The sequence below is a fragment of the Staurois parvus genome, unplaced genomic scaffold (genome assembly GCF_062004578.1).
Source record: "Staurois parvus isolate SC_StPar_1 unplaced genomic scaffold, SC_StPar_1.0 ptg000186l, whole genome shotgun sequence".
NCBI lineage: Eukaryota > Metazoa > Chordata > Amphibia > Anura > Ranidae > Staurois > Staurois parvus.
Window position 1 is genome coordinate 7,384,229 of NW_028317982.1, and position 23,060 is coordinate 7,407,288.

At 46.8% G+C, this 23,060-nt stretch overlaps 1 protein-coding gene across 1 annotated transcript in view; it reads left to right on the forward strand.

Annotated features, from left to right (window-relative positions):
* The window catches only part of LOC149462103 (ADP-ribosyl cyclase/cyclic ADP-ribose hydrolase 1-like), a 63,224-nt gene that overhangs the window by 21,648 nt on the left and 18,516 nt on the right, over positions 1-23,060 (forward strand). The window contains 2 exon segments of the mRNA XM_089677441.1: positions 14,905-15,040; positions 20,526-20,608. Coding sequence (XP_089533567.1) covers positions 14,905-15,040; positions 20,526-20,608 — 219 coding nt within the window.

Here is a 23,060-nt window from a genome sequence, read left to right on the forward strand (position 1 = left end):
TGCAGGGCCGGTGTTTCACGCTATGCAAGACCAGCTACTTGCACCCCTTCAGCCCCCCTGCAACAAAAAAAAAAAACAAAATAAAAAAAAAGTATTATATTAAAAGAAGCATATAATTTATCAGTCCAACTACTGATAACTTTTGGAGGGGTCACATCCTTAGAGCTCACGGGTTCATGCTGGGATTTGTAGTCCTTCACTTTTTGGGGTGTTTCCCATCCTCAGCTCTGAGGGGTTCATGCTGGGACTTGTAGTCTTTCACTTGTTGGGGTGTTTCCCGTCCTCACCTCAAAGGGGTTCATGCTGGGACTTGCAGTCCATCACTTTAGGAAGGGTCACATCCCACAAAAGTGACAAGTCCCAGCATGAACCCCTGAGATCTAAGGATGTGGCCCCCACAGAAGTGAAGGACTACAAGTCCCAGCATGAACCCCTGAGATCTAAGAATGTGACCAACACAGAAGTGAAGGACTACAAGTCTCAGCATGAACCCTTGAGATCTAAGGATGTGACCCCCACAGAAGTGGACTACAAGTCCCAGCATGAACCCTTGAGATCTAAGATTGTGACCCCTTAGATCTCAGGGGTTCAAGATGAGAATTCACTAGTTTGGGGGAGGGGGGTCACATCTTCAGCTCTGATGGGTTCATGCTGGGACCTTTAGTCTTTCACTTTTGGGAGGGTCACATACCCCAAAAGTGAAGGACCACATATCCCAGCATGTAAACCTGAGATCTAAGGATGTGACCTCCTCCTCACATCCCTCAGCGGGGGTCATCTGTCCTCCACCAGCAGCAGCTCAGCTGTCATCCTCAGCTGTCTCTGCCAGGCTCCCTCATGACATGTGGTTCCATCCCTGACACCCGGCCTCACCTCAGACTGAGTAGACTTGAGATCTAAGGATGTGACCCCCACAGAAGTGAAAGACTACAAGTCCCAGCATGAACCTTGAGATCTAAGGATGTGACCTCTTAGATCTCAGGGGTTCAAGATGGGAAATCACTAGTTGGGGTGGGTGGGGTGTCACATCTTCAGCTCTGATGGGTTCATGCTGGGACCTTTAGTCTTCCATTTTTGAGATGGTCACATCCCCCAACTGTGAAGGACTACATATCCCAGCATGTAACCCAGAGATCTAAGGCTGTGACCTCCTCCTCCCATCCCTCAGCGGGGTTCATCTGTCCTCCTACAGCAGCAGCTCAGCGGTCATCCTTTCTGATGGGTCTCTAACTGGCTCCCTCATGACATGTGGTTCCATCCCTGGCGCCCGCCTCACCTCAGACTGAGTAGACTGAGACTCCCAAATGCTAAACAGGGGGCCGGAGGAGGTGGCTGGAGCTAAGCACTAGGAGTAAGAGGAAGACGTTTCATCCTTCCCCAAACCCAACCCTAAATGCTGGGGCCTGCATTAGGTGATGTCCCCGGTTGCCAGATGCTAGGTCCTATCAACCAGGCAGTGGGCAGTAGCAGCCAGTGTGGAACAAGGGGAATGGGACACTCATACTGTGAGTGAAACGGCGCTGCAGTGGTCTTTATGGGGGGCATCAGAGTGGCCCAGGGGCAATTGCCACCCTGCCCTGGATGGAACTATAAAATGAAAGAACCCTGGTGCAAAGTATTACTTGGTTGGTTTGGAGCCCTTCTTTTACAGAAAACTCTCAGTGTCCTGTTTTGTGCTAATTTTATACCTGAATTCCAGGCCTGGCAATGTTTACATAGTTACATTAGTTCATCTTTGACCAATGTATATGCAAAACCTGTGAGATCCACCTGGAAGCTGGAAATCACCATAGTAGGCACCATTACTACTGCTACAGTGATCCTTGCTGTCTTCCAGGTCTTGTGCTGAGCAGCTGCCTTGATGCATTTTGAACACAGGAGGTCACTCGCTTGGCATGGATGCCATTTAGAGAACACTTTCCAATTTCTCAGTGAATGCAAAGTGTTCTCTGATTGGACAAGATGGAAATTGTGACATCACTTCCCCACCTCTGTCCTTCTTCCTGTCTAGCAGTGCCTAGTACAGGGATTTCCAGATTTCAGAGGGATCCCACAGGTATGGCACATACATACTAAAGCTGGCCATACACTAGTAGATTAATCACTTGCCCTCCAGAGGATTTACCCCCCTTCCTAAGCAGGCCATTTTTTTCGTTACAGCACTGCGTTACTTTTGTTGACTATTGTGCGGTCATGCAATGCTGCACCCAAATGAAATTTATGCCCTTTTTTTCCCACGAATTGAGCTTTCTTTCAGTGGTATTTGATCACCTGTGCGCTTTTAATTTTTTGCGCTATAAAATAAAAAAAAAAAGCCCAACAATTTTGAGAAAAAAAAACCAATATTTTTGACTGTTTGCTATTAAATATGTTCATAAAAAAAAAAAAAAATCAAACTTCATCATGAATTTAGGCCAAAATGTATTCTGCTACATGTCTTTGCTAAAAAAAATCCTAACACATGTAAATTAATCGGTGTACGCGAAAGTTATAGTGTTTACAAATGGCGGTATATATATTGGGATTTTTTCCCCTATTTTTTCTTTTACTAGTAATGGCGGCGATCAGCGATTTATAGCGGGACTGCAGCGGGCATTCTGACACTGGAGGGAACTGACTTGGTGTCACTGACATCCCCATTGACACCAATACAGTGATCAGTGTGACGATCGTGGTGTGAGACCCCTGACCTTCTCACCAAACTCATGACTAGAGATGAGCGAATTATTCAAAAATTCGGTTCGGCTGATTCGCCGAATTCGCGGAATAAATTCGCTTTGAGCCGAATATATTCGCTGCGAATTTAACCTATAAAAAGGGTGTTTCTAGGCTTCAGAGAGCCTTTATATTAGTGCAGAACACTGTACCTTTAATTTAAATGCCCTTGGAGTCTGCTGGGGAAGAGAAATAATACTGTCAGTCAGTATGACATGCAGATGAGTGCCGTCAATCTTAGAATCACCGCACACTTCACTCATTTGGGCAGTCACGGGGCCAAAACCAGAGTGTGGAGCCACAGTGTGGCGGTGGAGGCAGCAGCAATGGGAGGCCATACAGCACCCTATGACAAAATGGAACCCACCAGCAGTGTGAGGAGACCTGAAAGTGGCACATGGCAGAGTGTGGCGATGGAGACAGCAGCAATGGGAGGCCGCACAGGGACCCATGACACACTCTGGACCTGGCAGCAGCATGAGGAGGCGGTACAGGGGCCCATGACAGATTACGGGCCTGGCAGCAGCATGAGGAGTCGGTACGGGGGCCCATGGCAGATTACGGGCCTGGCAGCAGCATGAGGAGGCGGTACAGGGGCCCATGGCAGAGTGGCAGAGCGTAAGCAGCTAAAATTGAAGGCCATACAGAGGCCTATGTTAAAAAGTCCCCCCATCAGCAGCGTGGGGAGACGACTATCAAGAGTCCAATGGCAGAGTGGCGGAGCAGAAGCAGCTTCAATTGAAGGCCATACACAGGCCTAGGTTTAAAAGTCCCTCACAGTTAATTCCAATAACGAACTCTACTCCTCCGTGCAATCTACTTACAAGACCCTGGGCAGGTCTGGGTCCAATTTGTGGTAGAGACTGGTTTTGTTCAGCCATGCTTGAGCGAGTAATAACAGGTCTGTGCTGCCCTTTGGTGTCTGGCTTAATGCGCACAACACTGAACGTCCCAGCGTTTGTCAACGATTTGCCGTTAAGTGATGCAAACCCGCTGAACCACGTTCATGAGGAGCCGGTACAGGGGGCCATGAATCAGTATGGACCTGGCAGCAGCGTGAGCAGACGACAGAGGCACATGGCGCAGGGTGGCGGTGTAGGCAGCATTATTCTGAAGCCATACACAGGCCTAGGTTAAAAAGCGGAAGCCGTCAGCAGCGTGAGCAGACGACAGAGACACATGGCGCAGGGTGGCGGTGGATGCAGCAGTATTCGGAAGCCAAACACAGGCCTCGGTTAAAAAGCGGAAGCCGTCAGCAGCGTGAGCAGACGACAGAGGCACATGGCGCAGGGTGGCGGTGGAGGCAGCAGCAATGGAAGGCCATACAGCACTCTATCACAAAATGGAACCCACCAACAGTGTAAGGAGACCTCAAAATGGCACATGGCAGAGTCTGGCGATGAAGTCAGCAGCAATGGGAGGCCGTACAGGGACCCATGACACACTCTGGACCTGGCAGCAGCAAGAGGAGGCGGTACAGGGGCCCATGGCAGAGTGGCGAAGCGTAAGCAGCTTAAATTGAAGGCCATACAGAGGCCTATGTTAAAAAGTCCCCCCAGCAGCAGTGTGGGGAGACGACTATCAAGAGTCCAATGGCTGAGTGGCGATCCGGGAAGTCAGCGTTGTGATTGCAGATGCAATGCAGAAATTCTACGAAGTAATGCCGTGGGTGCGAAGAAGATCATATACCGTCGTACTTCCATCCATAAGACGGAACAACCTGCGAACCGGGAGCTTTATTGCCCTGACCCGCTGAGCAGCTTCTGGGATACCCAAGAGGCCCATGGCAGAGTGGCGGAGCATAAGCAGCTTCAATTAAAGGCCATACAGAAGCCTATGTTAAAAAGTCCCCCCAGCAGCAGCGTGGGGAGACGACTATCAAGAGTCCAATGGCAGAGTGGCAGAGCGGAAGCAGCTTCAATTGAAGGCCATACACAGGCCTAGGTTAAAAAGTCCCCCCAGCAGCAGTGTGGGGAGATGACTATCAAGAGTCCAATGGCTGAGTGGCGATCCGAGAAGTCAGCGTTGTGATTGCAGATGCAATGCAGAGATTCTATGAGGTGATGCCGTGGGTGCGAAGAAGATCATATACCGTTGTACTTCCATCCATAAGACGGAACAACCTGCGAACCGGGAGCTTTATTGCCCTGACCCGCTGAGCAGCTTCTGGGATACCCAAGAGGCCCATGGCAGAGTGGCGGAGCGTAAGCAGCTTCAATTAAAGGCCATACAGAGGCCTATGTTAAAAAGTCCCCCCAGCAGCAGCGTGGGGAGACGACTATCAAGAGTCCAATGGCAGAGTGGCGGAGCGGAAGCAGCTTCAATTGAAGGCCATACACAGGCCTAGGTTAAAAAGTCCCCCCAGCAGCAGTGTGGGGAGACGACTATCAAGAGTCCAATGGCTGAGTGGCGATCCGGGAAGTCAGCGTTGTGATTGCAGATGCAATGCAGAAATTTTATGAGGTAATGCCGTGGGTGCGAAGAAGATCATATACCGTCGTACTTCCATCCATAAGACGGAACAACCTGCGAACCGGGAGCTTTATTGCCCTGACCCGCTGAGCAGCTTCTGGGATACCCAAGAGTTTGGCTTCTGTGGGGAATATGGTTGAAAACTGAAACTTAAAGGCATGTTGACGGAAGGGCACCAGTGTCAGTGCTCCGGAGGGAATATAGCTTCAAAGCTGACACTTAAAGGTATATCGACGGTCAGAGACCACAGGAAGTGGAGCTTGCGTCTTAAATCGACTGAATGTGGCAGACGTGAAACGTCTACGGGCCGTATATGAAACGGGTTGTTCCTCTTTCTGGAATAAGTGTTGGAAATGGCCACTCTTTTTGGTGTGGCGTTTTGTCTAATTCCGATAACGGACTCTACTCCTCCGTGCAATCTAGTTACGAGACCCTGGGCAGGTCTGGGTCCAATTTGTGGTAGAGACTGGTTTTGTTCAGCCATGCTTGAGCGAGTAATAACAGGTCTGTGCTGCCCTTTGGTGTCTGGCTTAATGCGCACAACACTGAACGTCCCAGCATTTGTCAACAATTTGCCGTTAAGTGATGCAAACCCGCTGAACCACGTTCATGAGGAGCCGGTACAGGGGGCCATGAATCAGTATGGACCTGGCAGCAGTGTGAGGAGACCCGAAAGTGGCACATGGCGCAGGGTGGCGGTGGAGGCAGCAGTATTCGGAAGACATACACAGGACTAGTTTAAAAAGCGGAAGCCGTCAGCAGCGTGAGCAGACGACAGAGGCACATGGCGCAGGGTGGCGGTGGAGGCAGCAGTATTCGGAAGCCATACACAGGCCTAGGTTAAAAAGCGGAAGCCGTCAGCAGCGTGAGCAGACGACAGAGGCACATGGCGCAGGGTGGCGGTGGAGGCAGCAGTATTCGGAAGCCATACACAGGCCTAGGTTTAAAACTGGAACCCAGCAGCGTGAGCAGACGACAAAGACGCACATGGCAGAAGATGGATCTGGCAGCAGTATGAGAAGGCGGTACAGGGGCCCGTGGCACAGTGTGGTGATGGGGGCTACAGCAACTGGATGCCAGAAAGTGGCCGATAGGGCTATATACTGCATGGAATTATAAAGTTGTAAAGACAGCGGCCTATAAGGCTATACACACTATAACAATCATGACTTGATTGACCATTGGCCTATAAGGCTATACACAGCATGAATATCATGACTTATTCTGAGAGTGGTTTGGAAGGCTATATACAAAAAGTAATTCATGAGCTGTCCGGACAGCGGACAATAAGTACATATATACAAATCAAATAAACTTATATATAAAAAATATATATAAAATCGAGCGCAGTATGTGGATGTAGATAGGGTAGCTGCTGGCACAAAAAGGCACCTCGTGAACCTCCAGAGTAAATGGTAAAATATGAAAGTGCAGCGCTAACTTAAAACAATGATTACACATATGATAGATCCCATATGAATGTGGATCGGCAAAATGACGGCGTCAGTTCATCAGATGTGCTAAATACGTATACAGTCTCCAACGCGTGAGGAGCCAGAGATAGTAGATATCAGAAATGATAAAGAATAGCCAAGTAATGCACTAACCAGATAGCGCATGTTAAAGCGCATGGGACATTTAAGACCTGTCCCTGGTACTCAGCCACTGTATCACTGGAGCAAGGCGGTGTCATCTATAGGGTGACCACTAGATGTCATCTGTCCGGATGGAAGCTGTATCCAGCCACTGTGTTAATGGATCAGGTGGGTGTCATCTATAGGGTGACCACTAGATGTCATCGGTTCCAGGAGAAGCTGTATCACGGATCCAGGGATGTCACTGCAGATGTGTTCTTGTTGGGCACAGTCCCAGGACCTTCTGGATTTACAGGCTCCCCAGAAATAAAGAGCTAGCAAAAGGTACAGCTGCTTATAAACGGCCAGACCGGAGGTACATGTACATAAGATAGCTTGGCACTTCCCTAACGCGTATCGTGTAAGTACACATCATCAGAGGGGACTGTGCCAGTGGTAAGTGTGGTGTTTTAAACCTAAAAAGGCGCCAAAATCACTGCAATGCGGCGGCACCGTTATTGCCGGTTCGCGCATGCGCAGTAGCGATCGGCCGTTCACGCATGCGCAGTAGTGTCCGCGGCGGCCATTTTAAAGAAGACCAACATGAATATATGGACATACAGGTGTTGGTTCTGCAGTAATCTTACTGGGAATAAGATACTGCAATCCTAAAAACGCACGGGGCAAGTATAGTAATGCATGGACCATACTGTGTGCCCCCTTGTAGCAAAAACGGCCTGGTGAAAGGCAAAGTTATAAAAATATAAATGAGTGGGATCTCATATATGAAGCGATTCTGGCACTGAATAAAGATGCAGATAAAAACCAAATACATCAAATATGACAAACGTATGGATTAAAAACCATCTGGTTAAACAGTAATACCCATAAAATATACTGCATGGAATTATAAAGTTGTAAAGACAGCGGCCTATAAGGCTATACACACTATAACAATCATGACTTGATTGACCATTGGTCTATAAGGCTATACACAGCATGAATATCATGACTTATTCTGAGAGTGGTTTGGAAGGCTATATACAAAAAGTAATTCATGAGCTGTCCGGACAGCGGACAATAAGGACATATATACAAATCAATTCATCAGCTGTCCAGCCAGTGGCCTCAAAGGCGACACATATAGAAAGCAATTCATGAGCTGTTCAGACAGCGGCCTCTAAGGCGACAGATATACAAAGCAATTCCCGAGGTGTTCAGGGAGCGGCCTGAACGGCTAGGTTATTACTAAATATATTTTTGTGGCCAGACATCGGCCTATAAATAGATGTCTGCACAGTGACAAAAAATTATGTCGCCAGACAGCGGCCCCTAAGGCGACAGATATACAAAGCAATTCCCGAGGTGTTCAGTGAGCGGCTTGAACGGCTAGGTTATTACTAAATATATCTTTCTGGCCAAACATCGGCCTATAAATAGATGTCTACACAGTGACAAAAAAGTAGGTCGCCTTACAGCGGCGTATCCTACAAATTGACATTATAAGAAATGGTTTAGACCAAAAAAAAACAAAAAACTTTGATGCGATGCTATACCTTAGTAGATTGTGGAAAGTCGACAAGTCAAGCGTAACTGTGTACATTACAGAAAATCTTAACAAGACAACCAAACATGTGGCCAAACCGTGACCGATACAACAAGTTAACAATGTAAGAAACAGGAGGGGGCCAAACCGTGGCCAATAAATAAACAGTCCACCTCATTGATGAGATGGACAACACGTGTCAAATAAATATTTAAAAAAATTGCTATTCCATCGGTCTGGAACTGGTCGACTATAAATAATTAAAAAGTTTAAATTCATGTGACAGTCGTCCAGCGACGTATAAATAATTTAAAAACACCAATTCATGAGGGGCCCGACCAGCAGAGTATAAGTCATTAAAAAGGTTCAATTCATGTGACGGTCGTCCAGCGAAGTATAAATAATTTAAAAACCCCAATTCATGAGGGGCCCGACCTGCAGAGTATAAGTCATTAAAAATGTGCAAAACATGAGTCGGCCGACCAGCAGCCTCTCAATAAAATATATATACAAATGTACGGATCAGGTGGAGGTCTTCCATTTGTCCCTAATAACATGTTTGGGGCATGATTCATGGCGGATTTAGTCAGTTGTGTCAGGAACTGGTGGTTTGAAATCCAGACTAATCCACGCCTGATTCATTTTCACAAACGTGAGTCTCTCCACACTTTGGGTGGACAGTCGTGTCCTCCGCGGAGTTACAAAACCTCCTGCCGCACTAAACACGCGCTCCGATGCCACGCTACTGGCCGGGCATGACAGCCTTTCAAGGGCAAATTCAGCTAGTTGGGGCCAAAGGTCAAGTTTCGTTGCCCAGTAGTCAAGGGGATTGTCTACCTTGGTTGGCAGGGTGCTGTCCAAGTAGGCCCAAGCCTGTTGTTTGAGGTCCTGCTCCAGGTCCACCTGATGCTGCTGCTGCTGCGGCTGGTTAGTAGTTTCCTCACTGCGCTGGTGAAGAAAGCTACTCATCATCGACTGCAGACTGAGGCAGCCGCTGCTGGTGGAGCTGCCACTGCTCCTACCACCCCACCCCTCCCCTGCTGCCATGGCAGCGGAACGCGAGCGCACAGGGCCCACAGTGTCTGAGGATGGACGTTGGCGCAGAAAGGCAGAGACCAACTGACTACATAGGTGGTTTTTATAGTACGTTATTTTGGCCTCCCTCTCAGCAGGTGTGAAAAAGGCCACCATTTTTGAACGGTAGCGAGGGTCCAACAAGGTGGACAGCCAAAAGTCATCCCTCTGTCTGATGGTTATTATTCGGCTGTCGCTATGCAAGCAACCGAGCATGCTATGGGCCATTTGTGCCAAGGAATGCGAGGGACTCCCTGCCTCCATCTCCACAGCATACTGCCATGGTGCGTCTGGGTCCTCTGTCTCCTCCTCCTCCTCTACCAGATGCTCCTGCTCCTCCACTCCTGTCCGCTGAGTGGAAAAACCACCCATTTCACTCAATAATTCCTGAGCACCAATGTCCTCCTCTACCTCCTCCTCTTCTTCCTGTCCTGCCCCCACAGGGGTCATGTGGCGTTGAGATCTGTGCGCTATGTCTACCGCACCCTGACCAGCCATTGTTAACAGCATTTGTTCCAGGACGTGCAACAGAGGAATGACGTCGTTCATCCCATAGTCCTGCCGACTCACGAATAGCGTGGCCTCCTCAAAGGGCCTGAGCAAGCGGCAGGTGTCACGCATGAGCTGCCAATGGCTGACATCTAAGTTACACAGGGGAGTACCTTTATCCGCTTGTAACATCAGGAAATCTGTGATGGCCTTTCGCTGTTCGTAAAGGCGGTCTAACATATGTAGGGTTGAATTCCACCTTGTTGCAACGTCGCAGATCAGGCGATGCTGTGGAATTCCGTTCTGCCGCTGCAGCTCAAGGAGGGTGTGCTTTGCGGTGTAGGAATGGCTGAAATGCATGCAAAGTTTACGTGACATTTTAAGGATGTCTTGCAGTGGGATGGTGGATTTTAGGAACCGCTTGACAACCAGATTGAACACGTGAGCCATGCATGGCGCATGGCACAACCTTCCTTGACGCAGAGCAGACACCATGTTCTTTCCGTTGTTGGTCAACATGGTTCCGATTTTCAGTTTGCGCGGAGACAGCCATCTGTCGATTTCTCTGTTCATTACACTCAGAAGTTCCTCCCCTGTGTGACTACGTTCGCCAAGGCATACCACGTGCAGCACAGCGTGACACCGTTGCGCCCTGCACATGTGATATGCCGGTCGGGTAATGGGACTTGGCACGGGGGTGGCGGCTGAGGACACGGCGGAAGAAGAGGTGGTAGAGGCGGACATCTTTGCTGGACCAAGGACGTGCAAACGTGGAGGCAAAAGCGGCGTGACCTGTCCAAGTTGCTGGTGCGGCTGTGCCGGCACCACGTTCACCCAGTGGGCCGTAAATGACATGTACTGTCCCTGACCGTAGTTACAGCTCCACACGTCGGCGCTGCCGTGCACTTTGGCAGAGACCGACATGCTCAAAGACTGGCCCACCATCTCTTCTACATGTGAATGCAGGGCTGGCACTGCCTTTTTGGCGAAGAAATGCCGGCTTGGCACTCTCCACCGCGGCTCGGCACAAGCCATCATTTCTCGGAAAGGTGCTGAGTCCACCACTTGGAAAGGGAGGGACTGCAGCACCAGCAACTTGGACAGGAGGACGTTCAGCTTCTGCACCGTCGGGTGTGTGCTCGCAAACTGTTGTCTCTTGGAAACGGATTCCAAGAAAGACTGCTGACGGAATCCGTAAAGAGGAGTAGCAGGAGAAGGAGCATCTGAACGAGCGGAAGATGCCAACGAGCGACAACTCCCCTCAGCAGAGGTGTTGGAGCCTTGACTGGCTGATAGAGGGAGATTGACGTCGGGTGACGGAGCAAGTAACGGAGCGGGTGATGGAGCGGGGGCTGGGGCAGGCAGAACCGCCGTATCTTTATCACGGTTTTCCCAGGCCACCAAATGGCGACGCTGCATATGCTGACGGAACGCTGTAGTCCCAACATTGGCCCCCTGGCCACGCTTGACTTTCTGGCCACATAGTCGACATACGGCTACGTTTACTTCCTCGGGCGGAATTGCCACACCGCCGAGTAGGAAACTTTGCCCCCGCTGCTCCTCACTGGCTGACTGCTACTTCCTCCGTGCACACCGGCACCACTACTGGCCGTGGTGGTAGGCTGCAGTGGACCTGGTGCTCTACTCCGTGGCCGTTTGGCTCCACTGACACTGCTGCGACCCTGCTGCCTCCTGGGCAACCCACCGACTGTTTGGCTCGCTGGCAAGCTGGCACCCTCTTCTCCTGATGATGCGGAAGCAATAGCCTGATGACGACGAGGCTGCCAAGTGCGATCAGCCTCATCATCATCAATTAGGGTCTCCGTGTCACTACTAGCCCCCTCGGCTGCGTGTGGGTCAGGAGACAGACCTGTCTCTAGACCGGCTACCGAGCCACTCTCCTCGCCAGTACTTCTTCGCCTGGCTGCTGAAGAGGCGGATGTCTCCCCCCGTTCCTGACCGCCCTCTGTTAGCTCTTCCTCACTGTACAGTGGGGCTGAGCCCACAGCATGCGATACTTCGCTTGGTGAGAGAACACCAAAGGACAGGGGCAGGTCGAGGACACGTGATTTCAGTGGGCTTGCTCCCGGGCCATGCCAACTAACGGTTGTGTCTGATGTACCCACCGACCGTTGGCTGTAGGTGTCAGAGGTGACCTGGGAAGAGGAAGACGACCGAGTCAACCAATCGATGACGGCAGGGTTGTCGGTGGAGACACGACCGCTGGATGACACCGGGAGCACTGGCCTCTGGCTGCGACTAGTGCTGCCTCGACCCCTTCCTCTGCTGCCACGTCTGCTCGCTCCTGAAACATTGCCTCCTCTGCCACTCCTCTGCGTGTTGTCTGACATACTCTTTAATTCAATAAGCACCCCAAAAATAAAACCGGATTTAACTCTTTGAACGTACAATAGTGGTTGTGAAGCAGAAAGTCAGTTTATTTAGCACAATCGGTCAATTGCAGCTTGCCGTTGGCTGTAAACTGTACGTTTATGTCACTGGAATGCACTAATCACCCAAAAAATATTACCGCCACCCGGCGTGTATATGGATTTAACTCTTTGAACGTACAATAGTGGTTGTGAAGCAGAAAGTCAGTTTATTGTACACAATCGGTCAATTGCAGCTTGCCGTTGGCTGGAAACTGTACGTTTATGTCACTGGAATGCACTAATCACCCAAAAAATATTACCGCCACCCGGCGTGTAAATGGATCTAACTCTTTGAACGTACAATAGTGGTTGTGAAGCAGAAAGTCAGTTTATTGTACACAATCGGTCAATTGCAGCTTGCCGTTGGCTGTAAACTGTACGTTTATGTCACTGGAATGCACTAATCACCCAAAAAATATTACCGCCAGCCGGCGTGTAAATGGATTTAACTCTTTGAACGTACAATAGTGGTTGTGAAGCCGAAAGTCCGTTTATTTTGCACAATCGGCAAACTGCAGCACCAACTGTGCACGACAGCCACCAAAAAAAAAAGGGTGTATGTCACTTTAAATTTTCGATTCTTTGATAGCTGTGGCCCTAAGTAACGATTCTGTGTCCCTGAGTAACGATTCTGTGTCCCTGAGTAATGATTCTGTGTCCCTGAGTAACGATTCTGTGGCCCTAAAGTCTCTGTGGCCCTAACTCTGTCCCTTAATACACACAGGTCTGTCTCTCTTGAATGACCGGAGGCTAATGGAGAATTCTAAGATGGCCGCGATTTATAGCTCCACCATTACACAGTGCTGGCTGGCTGCTGATTGGCTAATGCGATCACATGTCATGAATGCATTATGGATCAGCGCGCCTTGTCTGCGCGCCTTCCCAGAGATCCCCGCCCCATCTTCTCTGTCCATTTTCTCCGTCGCCACACATGTCGCCGCCATTTTTGGGAAAATTCGATTCGTGCATCCGAAGTTTGCTAATCTTCGGATTCGTCGCGAATAGAATTTTTCCAAATCTTCGGAACGAATTCCACTTCGTCATGTTCGATTCGCTCATCTCTACTCATGACCGAAGGACTAGCCAATCTAAAACCGCGATGTCATGTGCTTAACAATGCCACGCCCAGCTGCACCCTGCACAACAATTTTCCAGCTAATTGGACCACAATCGATGTACCTGCAGCCTGGGAGCGTTTATTACTGGGTCAGGTTAATTATGCAATTAACCCTTCACACTGCCACCACCTCCTTTTTGTATAGAGAAAGAGGAAACTCAGCAATACACTAGGATGATTGGTTAATCGTCGGTATACCGCTATCTCCGCGGACAGGTAATACAGAGGGTTAAACACTCATAGTAGCACTCTTCAGCGGCAGGGATTCATAAGTCACATTAAAGAGCTATAGAAACAGTTCAACACTTTCAGAAAGTAAGATTTATTACTAAAAGGTCAAAAGGGTGCAGTAGAAATATTTACAGAAAAAAGATGTAACATATATATATATATATATATATATATATATATATATATATATATATAAATATACAGAGCACAACAGCACAGCAAACAGATAACAGAAAGAAGATTAGGTAAATAAGTACTTGCCGAAAGATGCCTGGGGTTAAGCAGTTTCAAGACTGGTGAGCTCAAAAGGGATTTCTGGTCTCGCACTCAGTTTCATTGTTACAGCAAGATTCCCCTTTCTCTCTGTCTTCTAGATGTTAAAACGCAGAAGGTCCTCACTTCTCTGTCTACACACAAAGCATAACAGCTTATTTTACCCAAAGTCAACAGGGTGTCTCTTACAACAGAACCCAATTACCTTATTTGGGCAAAGGATTGTTAGGCAAGGGCTCAGCATCATACACTGATTGCATTCCTGAGGGAGGGGGAAAATCGGAGGAGGGAGACTGATTTGGAATTTAAGAGAAATACCAACATGCAGAAGTTTGGAGCAAAATGGAGAACCGCGCCTCTCCTTGTGTGCATGATTGTTACAATCAGTGCTAAGAAAAAGCACTGACACTGTACTAATGGCACTGGGCAGGAAGGGGTTACCATGAGGGGCAATCAAAGGGTTAACTGTGTGCTGCGGGGGAAAGGAGAGAGTGCTCCAACAATGACTAGTAAAGCCTGAAGTGGTGACATCACTCATAGACTTCAATGGTCCATCTGTTGTCAGCGCTCCCTCCTCTCCCATGTGCCTGCGCTAGCTGACACAGGGGAGTGGAGTCATGCAACCCAACCGGAGCAGGCTAAAAATAGGTATGTATACAACTCTTTCTAACACAGGATAGTAAGCATAGATGTTAGGAAGGAGGGGGCAGTTTTAAGAGCAATTGGGATTAATCCTGGAATTCCACTTTAACATTTTTTCTTTTTTTATTGGTTACAGACCAGTATACATTAATACTAACTAGAGTGGAAAAGGAATTGTGAATGAAACAAGACTTTTTACTGTACAGAATACAAAAGTAGCTGAAACCTCTTCAGTCCTGTCTTTACAGACTAACCACACAATACAGTACATTCAAATATGTAGAATAACTGTGCCCAGAGTCTTCCACCATTGCCTGAATGTATTATGTTTTATTCAAGAGTCTTCTTTGGAGTAGAACAAATGATCTGGTTCATCGCTATACAAAAGCCACAGAAAGTTTTCTGACACTGGAGGACACTTTCCTAGGCTTCCTATTCAATGGCCTTACGTGGTGTGGGAAGACTGCTAGTCCAGGTAAACCTTTGGTGATTAAAATATGGAATACTAATTTATCTTTTAAAAGTAAAAATGAGGCAAGGAATAGCAAAAGTTACACTATAATCCCCTCCTTCCACCCAGAACCAGAATTGTACCTTCACTCTCCTACCACTTGGTTCATATGCTGGTAGTGAAGAGAATCTCTAATACAATGGTCTCCAAGCTGTGGCCTGAGGGCCGGATGTGGCCCCCTGCTTGCCTTTATCTGGCCCTTGGAGCACATTTTCTTACACTGACATAAGACATTATTCCTCCCACTGACACCAACAATGGGGCAATATTCCTGCTACTGACATCAACAATTAGACACTATTCCTCCCACTGACACCAACAATGGGACATAATTCCTGCAACTGACATCAACAATGGGACACTATTCCTCCCACTGACACCAACAATGGGACATAATTCCTGCTACTGACACAAACAATGGGACATAATTCCTGCTACTGACATCAACAATTGGACACTATTCCTCCCACTGACACCAACAATGGGACATAATTCCTGCTACTGACACCAACAATGGGACATAATTTCTGCTACTGACATCAACAATGGGGCACTATTTCTGCCATTGACTACAACGATGGGGCACTATTTCTGCCATTGACACCAACAATGGGGCACTATTCCTCACACTGACACCAATGATGGGGCACTATTCCTCACACTGACACCAATGATGGGGCACTATTCCTCACACTGACACCAATGATGGGGCACTATTCCTCACACTGACACTAGTGGTAGGGCACTATTCCTCCTCCTAATACCAAACATGCATTGTTTACTCCCACTGACACCAAGACAGTTTCTACTTCCAATGGCCACAGTCCAGCCCCCTAAAAAATCTGGAGAACAATAAACTGGCCTTTTGTTTAGAAAGTTTGCAGACCCCTGTTCTAATACTTCCAAGTATGTGACTCTCCATCTGACAACATTAGTACTTGATGATTGGACCTCCCTCCCTGGTGTCAGGAGAGAGTACCAATCATGAAATGATGGAATAAAATACATTAAATACTATCTAAACACAAGAAAAATAATTGCATATATTGCAGCTTGCCAATCCTTAGATGTTGTGGCTGCATTAGTTTTCTTTTGTGGCCTTTTATTCTCTTTATTTTCATCCAGTGATCTTGCCAGTAATACACTTCCTGACCTAGGGTCACAGCACTTACTCACCAGGGGCGGACTGACAACTCATGGGGCCCCCGGGCAATAGGGGATCATGGGGCCCCTGTGTCCTTGCCCAAACTCAAAAAAGCCTATGAAAAAGGTACCAGGGGCATATCATGGGGCCCCCTACTGACCCCGGGCCCTCAGGCAGTGCCCGAGTTTCCAAATGATCAGTCCGCCCCTGTTACTCACTGTACTAAATCTATGAAGGAGTAGCACTGTTAATATAGGCTGCTCTCCTGATTTGGATTATGAACACCTACCCATCTCTATAACATATGAGGAGGTGTTCTGTAGTGTATGTGGGGAGGGGGTGGGACAAGTCTAGATGAGGATTGCAGAAGTGGGAGTGGGTACAGGCTAAACACAGTACTCAAAACCCCCCATTCCCCCAAAAATCAGCAACTCAGTCACAGGCAAGTAGGAAGGGAGAGAATCAGCAGTGCTTGACTTTTTGAGTGAAATTCCACTTTAAGCTATATTATGGGGAATGTATCAGGAGGGGTGGGAACTCAGCCAGGTTTTCTGGAACAGGCTTTGGAACTGGGGAGTGGATATTTCAATCCTGGAGTTTCCAAGAAATATAAAATTCTCATAGTATAGGCGACTCAACAATAACTAATATGTCACTCTTGGGTGGACTGACCCTTCAAATATAGGTGAATCAGGATTGTAGAGAAAATTGGTGAAAGGTGGACTATGTTAAAAAAAAAGATATTGGGTTTAAAAGCACTTATAAAAGTTTCAGTATACAGTATGTTCCTTTAGTATACAGATAGAAGCTCCAACGTTTTCTGCCCATGGAATGTAATGATTATTCTGCTATCCCTGTGATTTCTCTCCTTACTTATTCACTAACCCGGGACTAAGCATACACAGATCAGGACCTCGGACTTTACTTGCTGCATGCTTGTTCTGGATTGGGGATTTAGAAAATACATAAGGCAATGCAACAACATATCAATCAGGCAACTAATGTTTTAAGAAGAGGTTCAGCAATAGCAGCTTTCAAATTTCCCTTAGTACAGCAATAAGGTCCTGTGTTCCCATCCAGCTTGAAATACTGTATGTAGGGGCCCTTTACAAAGCAAAGTTTGTCTCTCTTTAAGAGCATATGGCAATAAAACAAAAATGTTCACTGGGGCACTTTCAGGGCTTTGTATAGGAGACAAATTACAGGTAGAATCTTTTAATGTGGTTTAGGGTTTGGTTGGGGTGCAGCCACCTTTCTCAAGGTGTGCCCCTCTGATATGTTTGACCGCATTATGTCTCTGCAATCCCATTTTTCTCCTGTATAAAGTCATGACATTGCCAGGCGACCTTCATAACATGTTACTCCATTGCATCCAGACACCGCTCTCTTCCAAACGTTTCTTGTTCAGTAGTTGCTCTCTTTAGTTGAAGCAAACATCTTATGACATTCATACTGTAGTAATCATCTTCTGTCAGAAGGTGTTTGCTACAAATAAAGAAAGTAAATATTGAGGAAGAAACTTATTGGAATGCAGTGACTCATTGGCATGATGTTAAACAGGGGTCTCCAAACTTTTCAAACAAAGGGCAGGTTTACTGTCCTTCAAACTTTAGGAGGGCTGGATTGTGATCAGTGGGGGTAGAGAATGTCCTGGGCCCAGCATCAGTGAAAATAAACATGGGGTACTATTCCTCCCATTAATACCCATCATTGGTATTAATGGGAGGAATAATGTCCCATCATTGGTAGCAGCGTAAGAAATAGTGTCCCTTTGTTGGTGTCAGTGGGAGTACCGCATATCATTGGGAGAAATTTGGGCCACACAAAGGCTAGCAAAGGGAGACCCCTGATGTAAAATAAATAAATAAATAAATAAAAGCATATATATATACACATATATACACACACATTATATACACATAGGGCTTTTCTCAGAGAAAAGGTGTCAGGTACTTAACACTCCTGCAGGGTCAAGGAGCGTATGATGCATAGGATGCAGGGCTTAGAAGTGTGTCATTTTCTGAGATTGTGGATTTGGGGTTTTCATGAGCTGTAAGCCATAATCATCACAATTATGACAAATCACGGCTTGGACTATCTTGCTTTGCATGTAATGAGTCTATCTCATATATTAGTTTCACCTTTTAAGTTGCATTACTGAAATAAATGATCTTTTGCATGATATTCTAATTTTTCAAGTTTCACCTGTATACTGTACAGTGCGCCACTTAAGTTGACCTTATGCCTGTAGAATTTTGCTCAAATGTTCGGACAAGATAATATAACAATTGCTTTATGGACTATACCTGTATAAAAATGCACTATTTATCTATCAAAAAGTGTTTTATAGAGCTACACCTTTCATATGATTTCTAAATTGTTGCATTTGTAAATTTAAAAAGCCAGGAAAAAGGGAGCAGTAGTGGCAAATATGCACTTTTGGGTTTAATAGTAATAGTCTTTATAGTAATTCTCCATGTAATGGGGCGCAGCACGGCTCTGTCTTTTTTGCTAATATGAATCCCTCTTTCCCATCTCAGAAAATTGGGATGCAAAAGTGAAAGAAAACCCAAAACTTTGGGATGTTCCAAGAACAGGAAAAGGGGGAGGGGGGTGGAATCTTCCAATGGGAACAACACTTCTGGTGTTCTTGGTAACAACCAGGGATTTCCTAATTTTGGAGGGATTCCTCCCACTTCCTGTATTGGCTATAGAACAGGAGATGAAGGGAAATCTCCCCAATGGGACACAAATGGCAAAAGAGGCAGGGATTATAACCCTCCTTTATTCTACTCAAAATAAAAAAAAAAGTGTTGCCTTTAGTTCTACATTAAGTTTAAGCTCCATAACTGGACTCTGCAGAGACAGTGTTTATTCTATGAATTTATTTAATAATTATCAAAGTTGCTTTAGGGTACTTTGTATGTTTATAGTGCTGCTTACAATATGTCTAAATAATTAGCTACAAATAATTTCTTGTTTTTTAGGAAGTAAATTTCAGAAGCTAACGTCTTAAAGTGGGTGTAAAGGCTCAAGGTTTTTACCTTAATACATTCTATGCATGAATGTAGAAAAAAATATTCTGTGAGCAGCAGCCCCCCAATACTTACCCAGTCCCATCTCAATCAGCTGTCTAGGGTCTCGCCTCTTGCAGTGGCTGGGACAGCAGCAGGAGTCATTGGCTCCCACTACCATCCATCACAGTCAGTGAACCAATGAGTAGATAGTGGGGGGTGGGGCCAAGCTGTGTCTCTATTTATTTCATTTCAGGTATTTTTATTGAGCCTTCAATGTATGCAGTGCTTTACATAAATATTGCACACTCACATCAGTCGTTAACCCTCAAGGGGCATACAATCTAAGGTCCCTAACTCACATCATACATACTAGGACCAATTTAGACAGGAGCCAACTAACCTACCAGCATGTCTTTGGAGTGTGGGAGGAAACCAGAGTACCTGGAGGAAACAGGCATGGGGAGAACATACAAACTTCAGGCAGGTGGTACCATGGTTGGGATTTGAACCAACAATCCTAGTACTGCCAGGCAGAAGTGCTAACCATTTAGCCACTGTGCTGTGCTGTATGTAAATGGATAAACAAAGCAGTGGATTTCTGTGGGGGCACTTTGCACGGAACCCGAGAAGAGGAGGATCAGGGATGCTGTGTGCAAAACCATTACACAGATCAGGAATAACATGTTTGTTATTTAAAAACAAATCTGCCTTTAAAATCACTTTAGGCTATAGATGGATCGAAATTCATCCGAATCAGCAGGGACCTGCCAAATTTGGATCCATCTATGGGCAGGCTGGTTGTACAGAAGTTGATCTCTTGATCGACTTCTGTACAAATAGCCTGCTGGAAAATTTTTGCTCGATCAGTGCCGCCAACTGTAGTTGGTGGTGCTGATGAGTGTATTCTGACAGCCGGGAAGCCTCCTCTCCTTATATCAGAATACAGTAGCTCCATGGGAGGGATTCCCCCACCCATCTCAAATATGTGGATAAAGGAATTGATTAATTTTCCTTTGTTTCGTTGCATTGAATGAAAACAAATCATATATGGCCAGCCTTAGGCCTTGTCTTCATCACAGAAGGTCTCCAGCAGGGCAAACAGATATCTTTCCATATCAGAACTATAGGAATCTTTGTACCACATAGTAGAGATCACCGGGCAAAAGGTCTTGAAAGTTAGTGACAGAATGGTATAAAAAGCACAGTACTATATCTACCGACTTCAACACTTGATAAAGAGACATAATTAATGTATATGCCTCTTATGAATTTATATTATTCATTTTAGGGATGAACTATAATGCGTGTCCTTCATGGAAAGAATGTGCCAACAATTCGCTCTCCTCTTTCTGGAAGATTGCCTCTGCTACTGTAAGTGTAATGACTGAATCTATAATACTGTAGGCTAAACTAAAAAAACATTATTGCTCTAATGCTCCAGAAGGTAAGTCCCGTGGCTGTATGCTGGTGCTGGTAATGATTTAAGGCTCTTCAGGCTCATTTTAGACTACAAGAAACTGGTGCCCGGCCTCAAAGAAGACTGTAATGCTAAAATAGTGAAAAATGATTAGAAATGGCTTTAGCTCGGGTCTCCACCCATAGAAACCCCCCCCAACGCATTTCGTCCATGTGGAACTTAGTCATAGAGGCCTACGATTAAATCTCATGGTTCTCCACCCATCGAAGAATCCCCCTAATGCTTTTCACCCATATGGGGCTTAATCATAGAGGCCTATGATTAAAGTGGTTCTAAAGTCTCAGGGTTTTTTACCTTCAAGCATTCTATGCATGAAGATAAAAAAAACTTCTGCGTGCAGCGTCCCCCCGGCCCCCCTAATACTCACCTAAGCCTCCTCTTGATCCAGTGATGTGCACTAGAGTCTCTGCTATCCCGGGACTCCCTCTTCTCATTGGCTGAGAGAGAAGCGGGAGCCATTGGCTCCCACTGCTGTCAATCACAGCCAGTGAGCCAATGAGAAGAGAGAGGATGCGGGGCTGAGCCATGTCCCCATGTGTGAATGGACACATGGAGCAGCGGGTGCCCCCCATAGCAAGCTGCTTGCTGTGGGGTCACCCAACAGGAGGAAGGGGCCAGGAGAGCCTGCGGGGGACCCCAGAAGAAGAGGATCAGGGCTGTTCTGTGCAAAACCACTGCACACAGCAGGTAAGTACAGACATGTTTGTTTTTTTTTCTTTTAAAAAAATCATGCTTTTAGAATCACTTTAAGCCCCACATGAGCAAAATGCATTAGGAGGATTTCTTCTATGAGTGGGGAACTGAGCTGAAGCCAATTCTCATCATTTTTCAGTATTGTAGCTAAACGTCTCTTGATCCTGTGTGTGGCCAGGCACCATTTTCTTGTAGTCTAAGACTGCATCTATACATGATATTTTAAAGTGTTTCTAAAGCACTATTTTTTCCCTAAAATAAAGAACATGTTATACTTACGTACCCTTTGTAATGTATTGTACAGAGCCTCCCTGAACCTTCCCTTCTGGGGTCCCCTGCTCATGCTAATAGCTCCTCTTCTTCTCTGAGTTCCCCCGCAGCAAGCTGTGTGCTGTCGGGGCACTCCTGCAGGCATAGACAAACACAGCTCAGCCCTGTCCTCTTCTCCCTCCACACAGTTTGATTGACAACAGCAGGAACCAATGGCTCCCTCTGCTGCCTCTATGTCCTGTGAGGAGAGGAACAGAGAGCAGCAGCACTACAGACAGGCACAGTGCTGGATTGAGATAGGACCCAGGTAAGTATCTAGGGGAAGGAGGGGGCAGGGGGGACAACTACTGGAACATTTTTTACCTTAATGCAGGGAATGCATTAAGGTAAAAATATGTTTTGAACCAATTTAACTGCTAAAGAGGACTGGACTGCTTCTGTCATGTATACATGCATATGTATTCTTCAACTCTATGTAAAGATATGACTAAAGAGCTGCAGGGAGATATGGTAGTGGGCAGGGGCGGACTGACAACTCATGGGGCCCCGGGCAATAGGGGATCATGGGGCCCCTGTGTCCTTGCCCAGACTCAAAAAAGCCTATGAAAAAGGTACCAGGGGCATCTCATGGGGCCCCCTACTGACCCCGGGCCCTCAGGCAGTACCCGAGTTTCCAAATGGTCAGTCCGCCCCTGGTAGTGGGTATAACAATTCTATAGATCAGGGGTCTCCAAACTTGCTAAACAAAGTGCCAGTTTATTGTCCATCAGACCTTGAGGGCCAGACAGTGACCAGTGGGAGTAGAAAAAGCCCCAGCATCTGTGAGAGTAACCAATGTCTCAGGCTTGGTAATCAGCAGGAGTAAAAAAAATTGCATAGTGCCTGTAGTCAGTAGGAGAAGTAGTGCTCAATCATTGGTATTGTGGGGAGGAATAGTGCCCCATCGTTGGTGTCAGTGGGAGAAATAGTGCCCTGTCGTTGGTGTCATTGGATGGCACAGTAGCTCATTGTTGGTGTCAGTAGGAGGAATAGTGCATTGTATTAGTGGAAGGAACAAATGCTCCAGGGGCTGGGTAAAGACAAGCAAAGGCCTGCAGTTTGGAGACCACTGCTCTACATGTACATGCATCTTCTACTATTTTTTAAAGCTGAGCTGCAGCTAGACAGGGATATACACATGCTGTGACCGCGATGCTTCTTGACCACAGAAAAAAAGTATGCCCCCTGTCACATTTAGGGGGCAGTGAATGGGGCCATGCAGCAACTGCCCTGCAACCGAAGTTGCGGTATGATGGTACAAACCTTAGAGGGTTAACACAGGTGCCAAGGAGGCTACACATCACCTCCTCACTGCCTATCATCCATCGTGGATCGCTTTTCAGA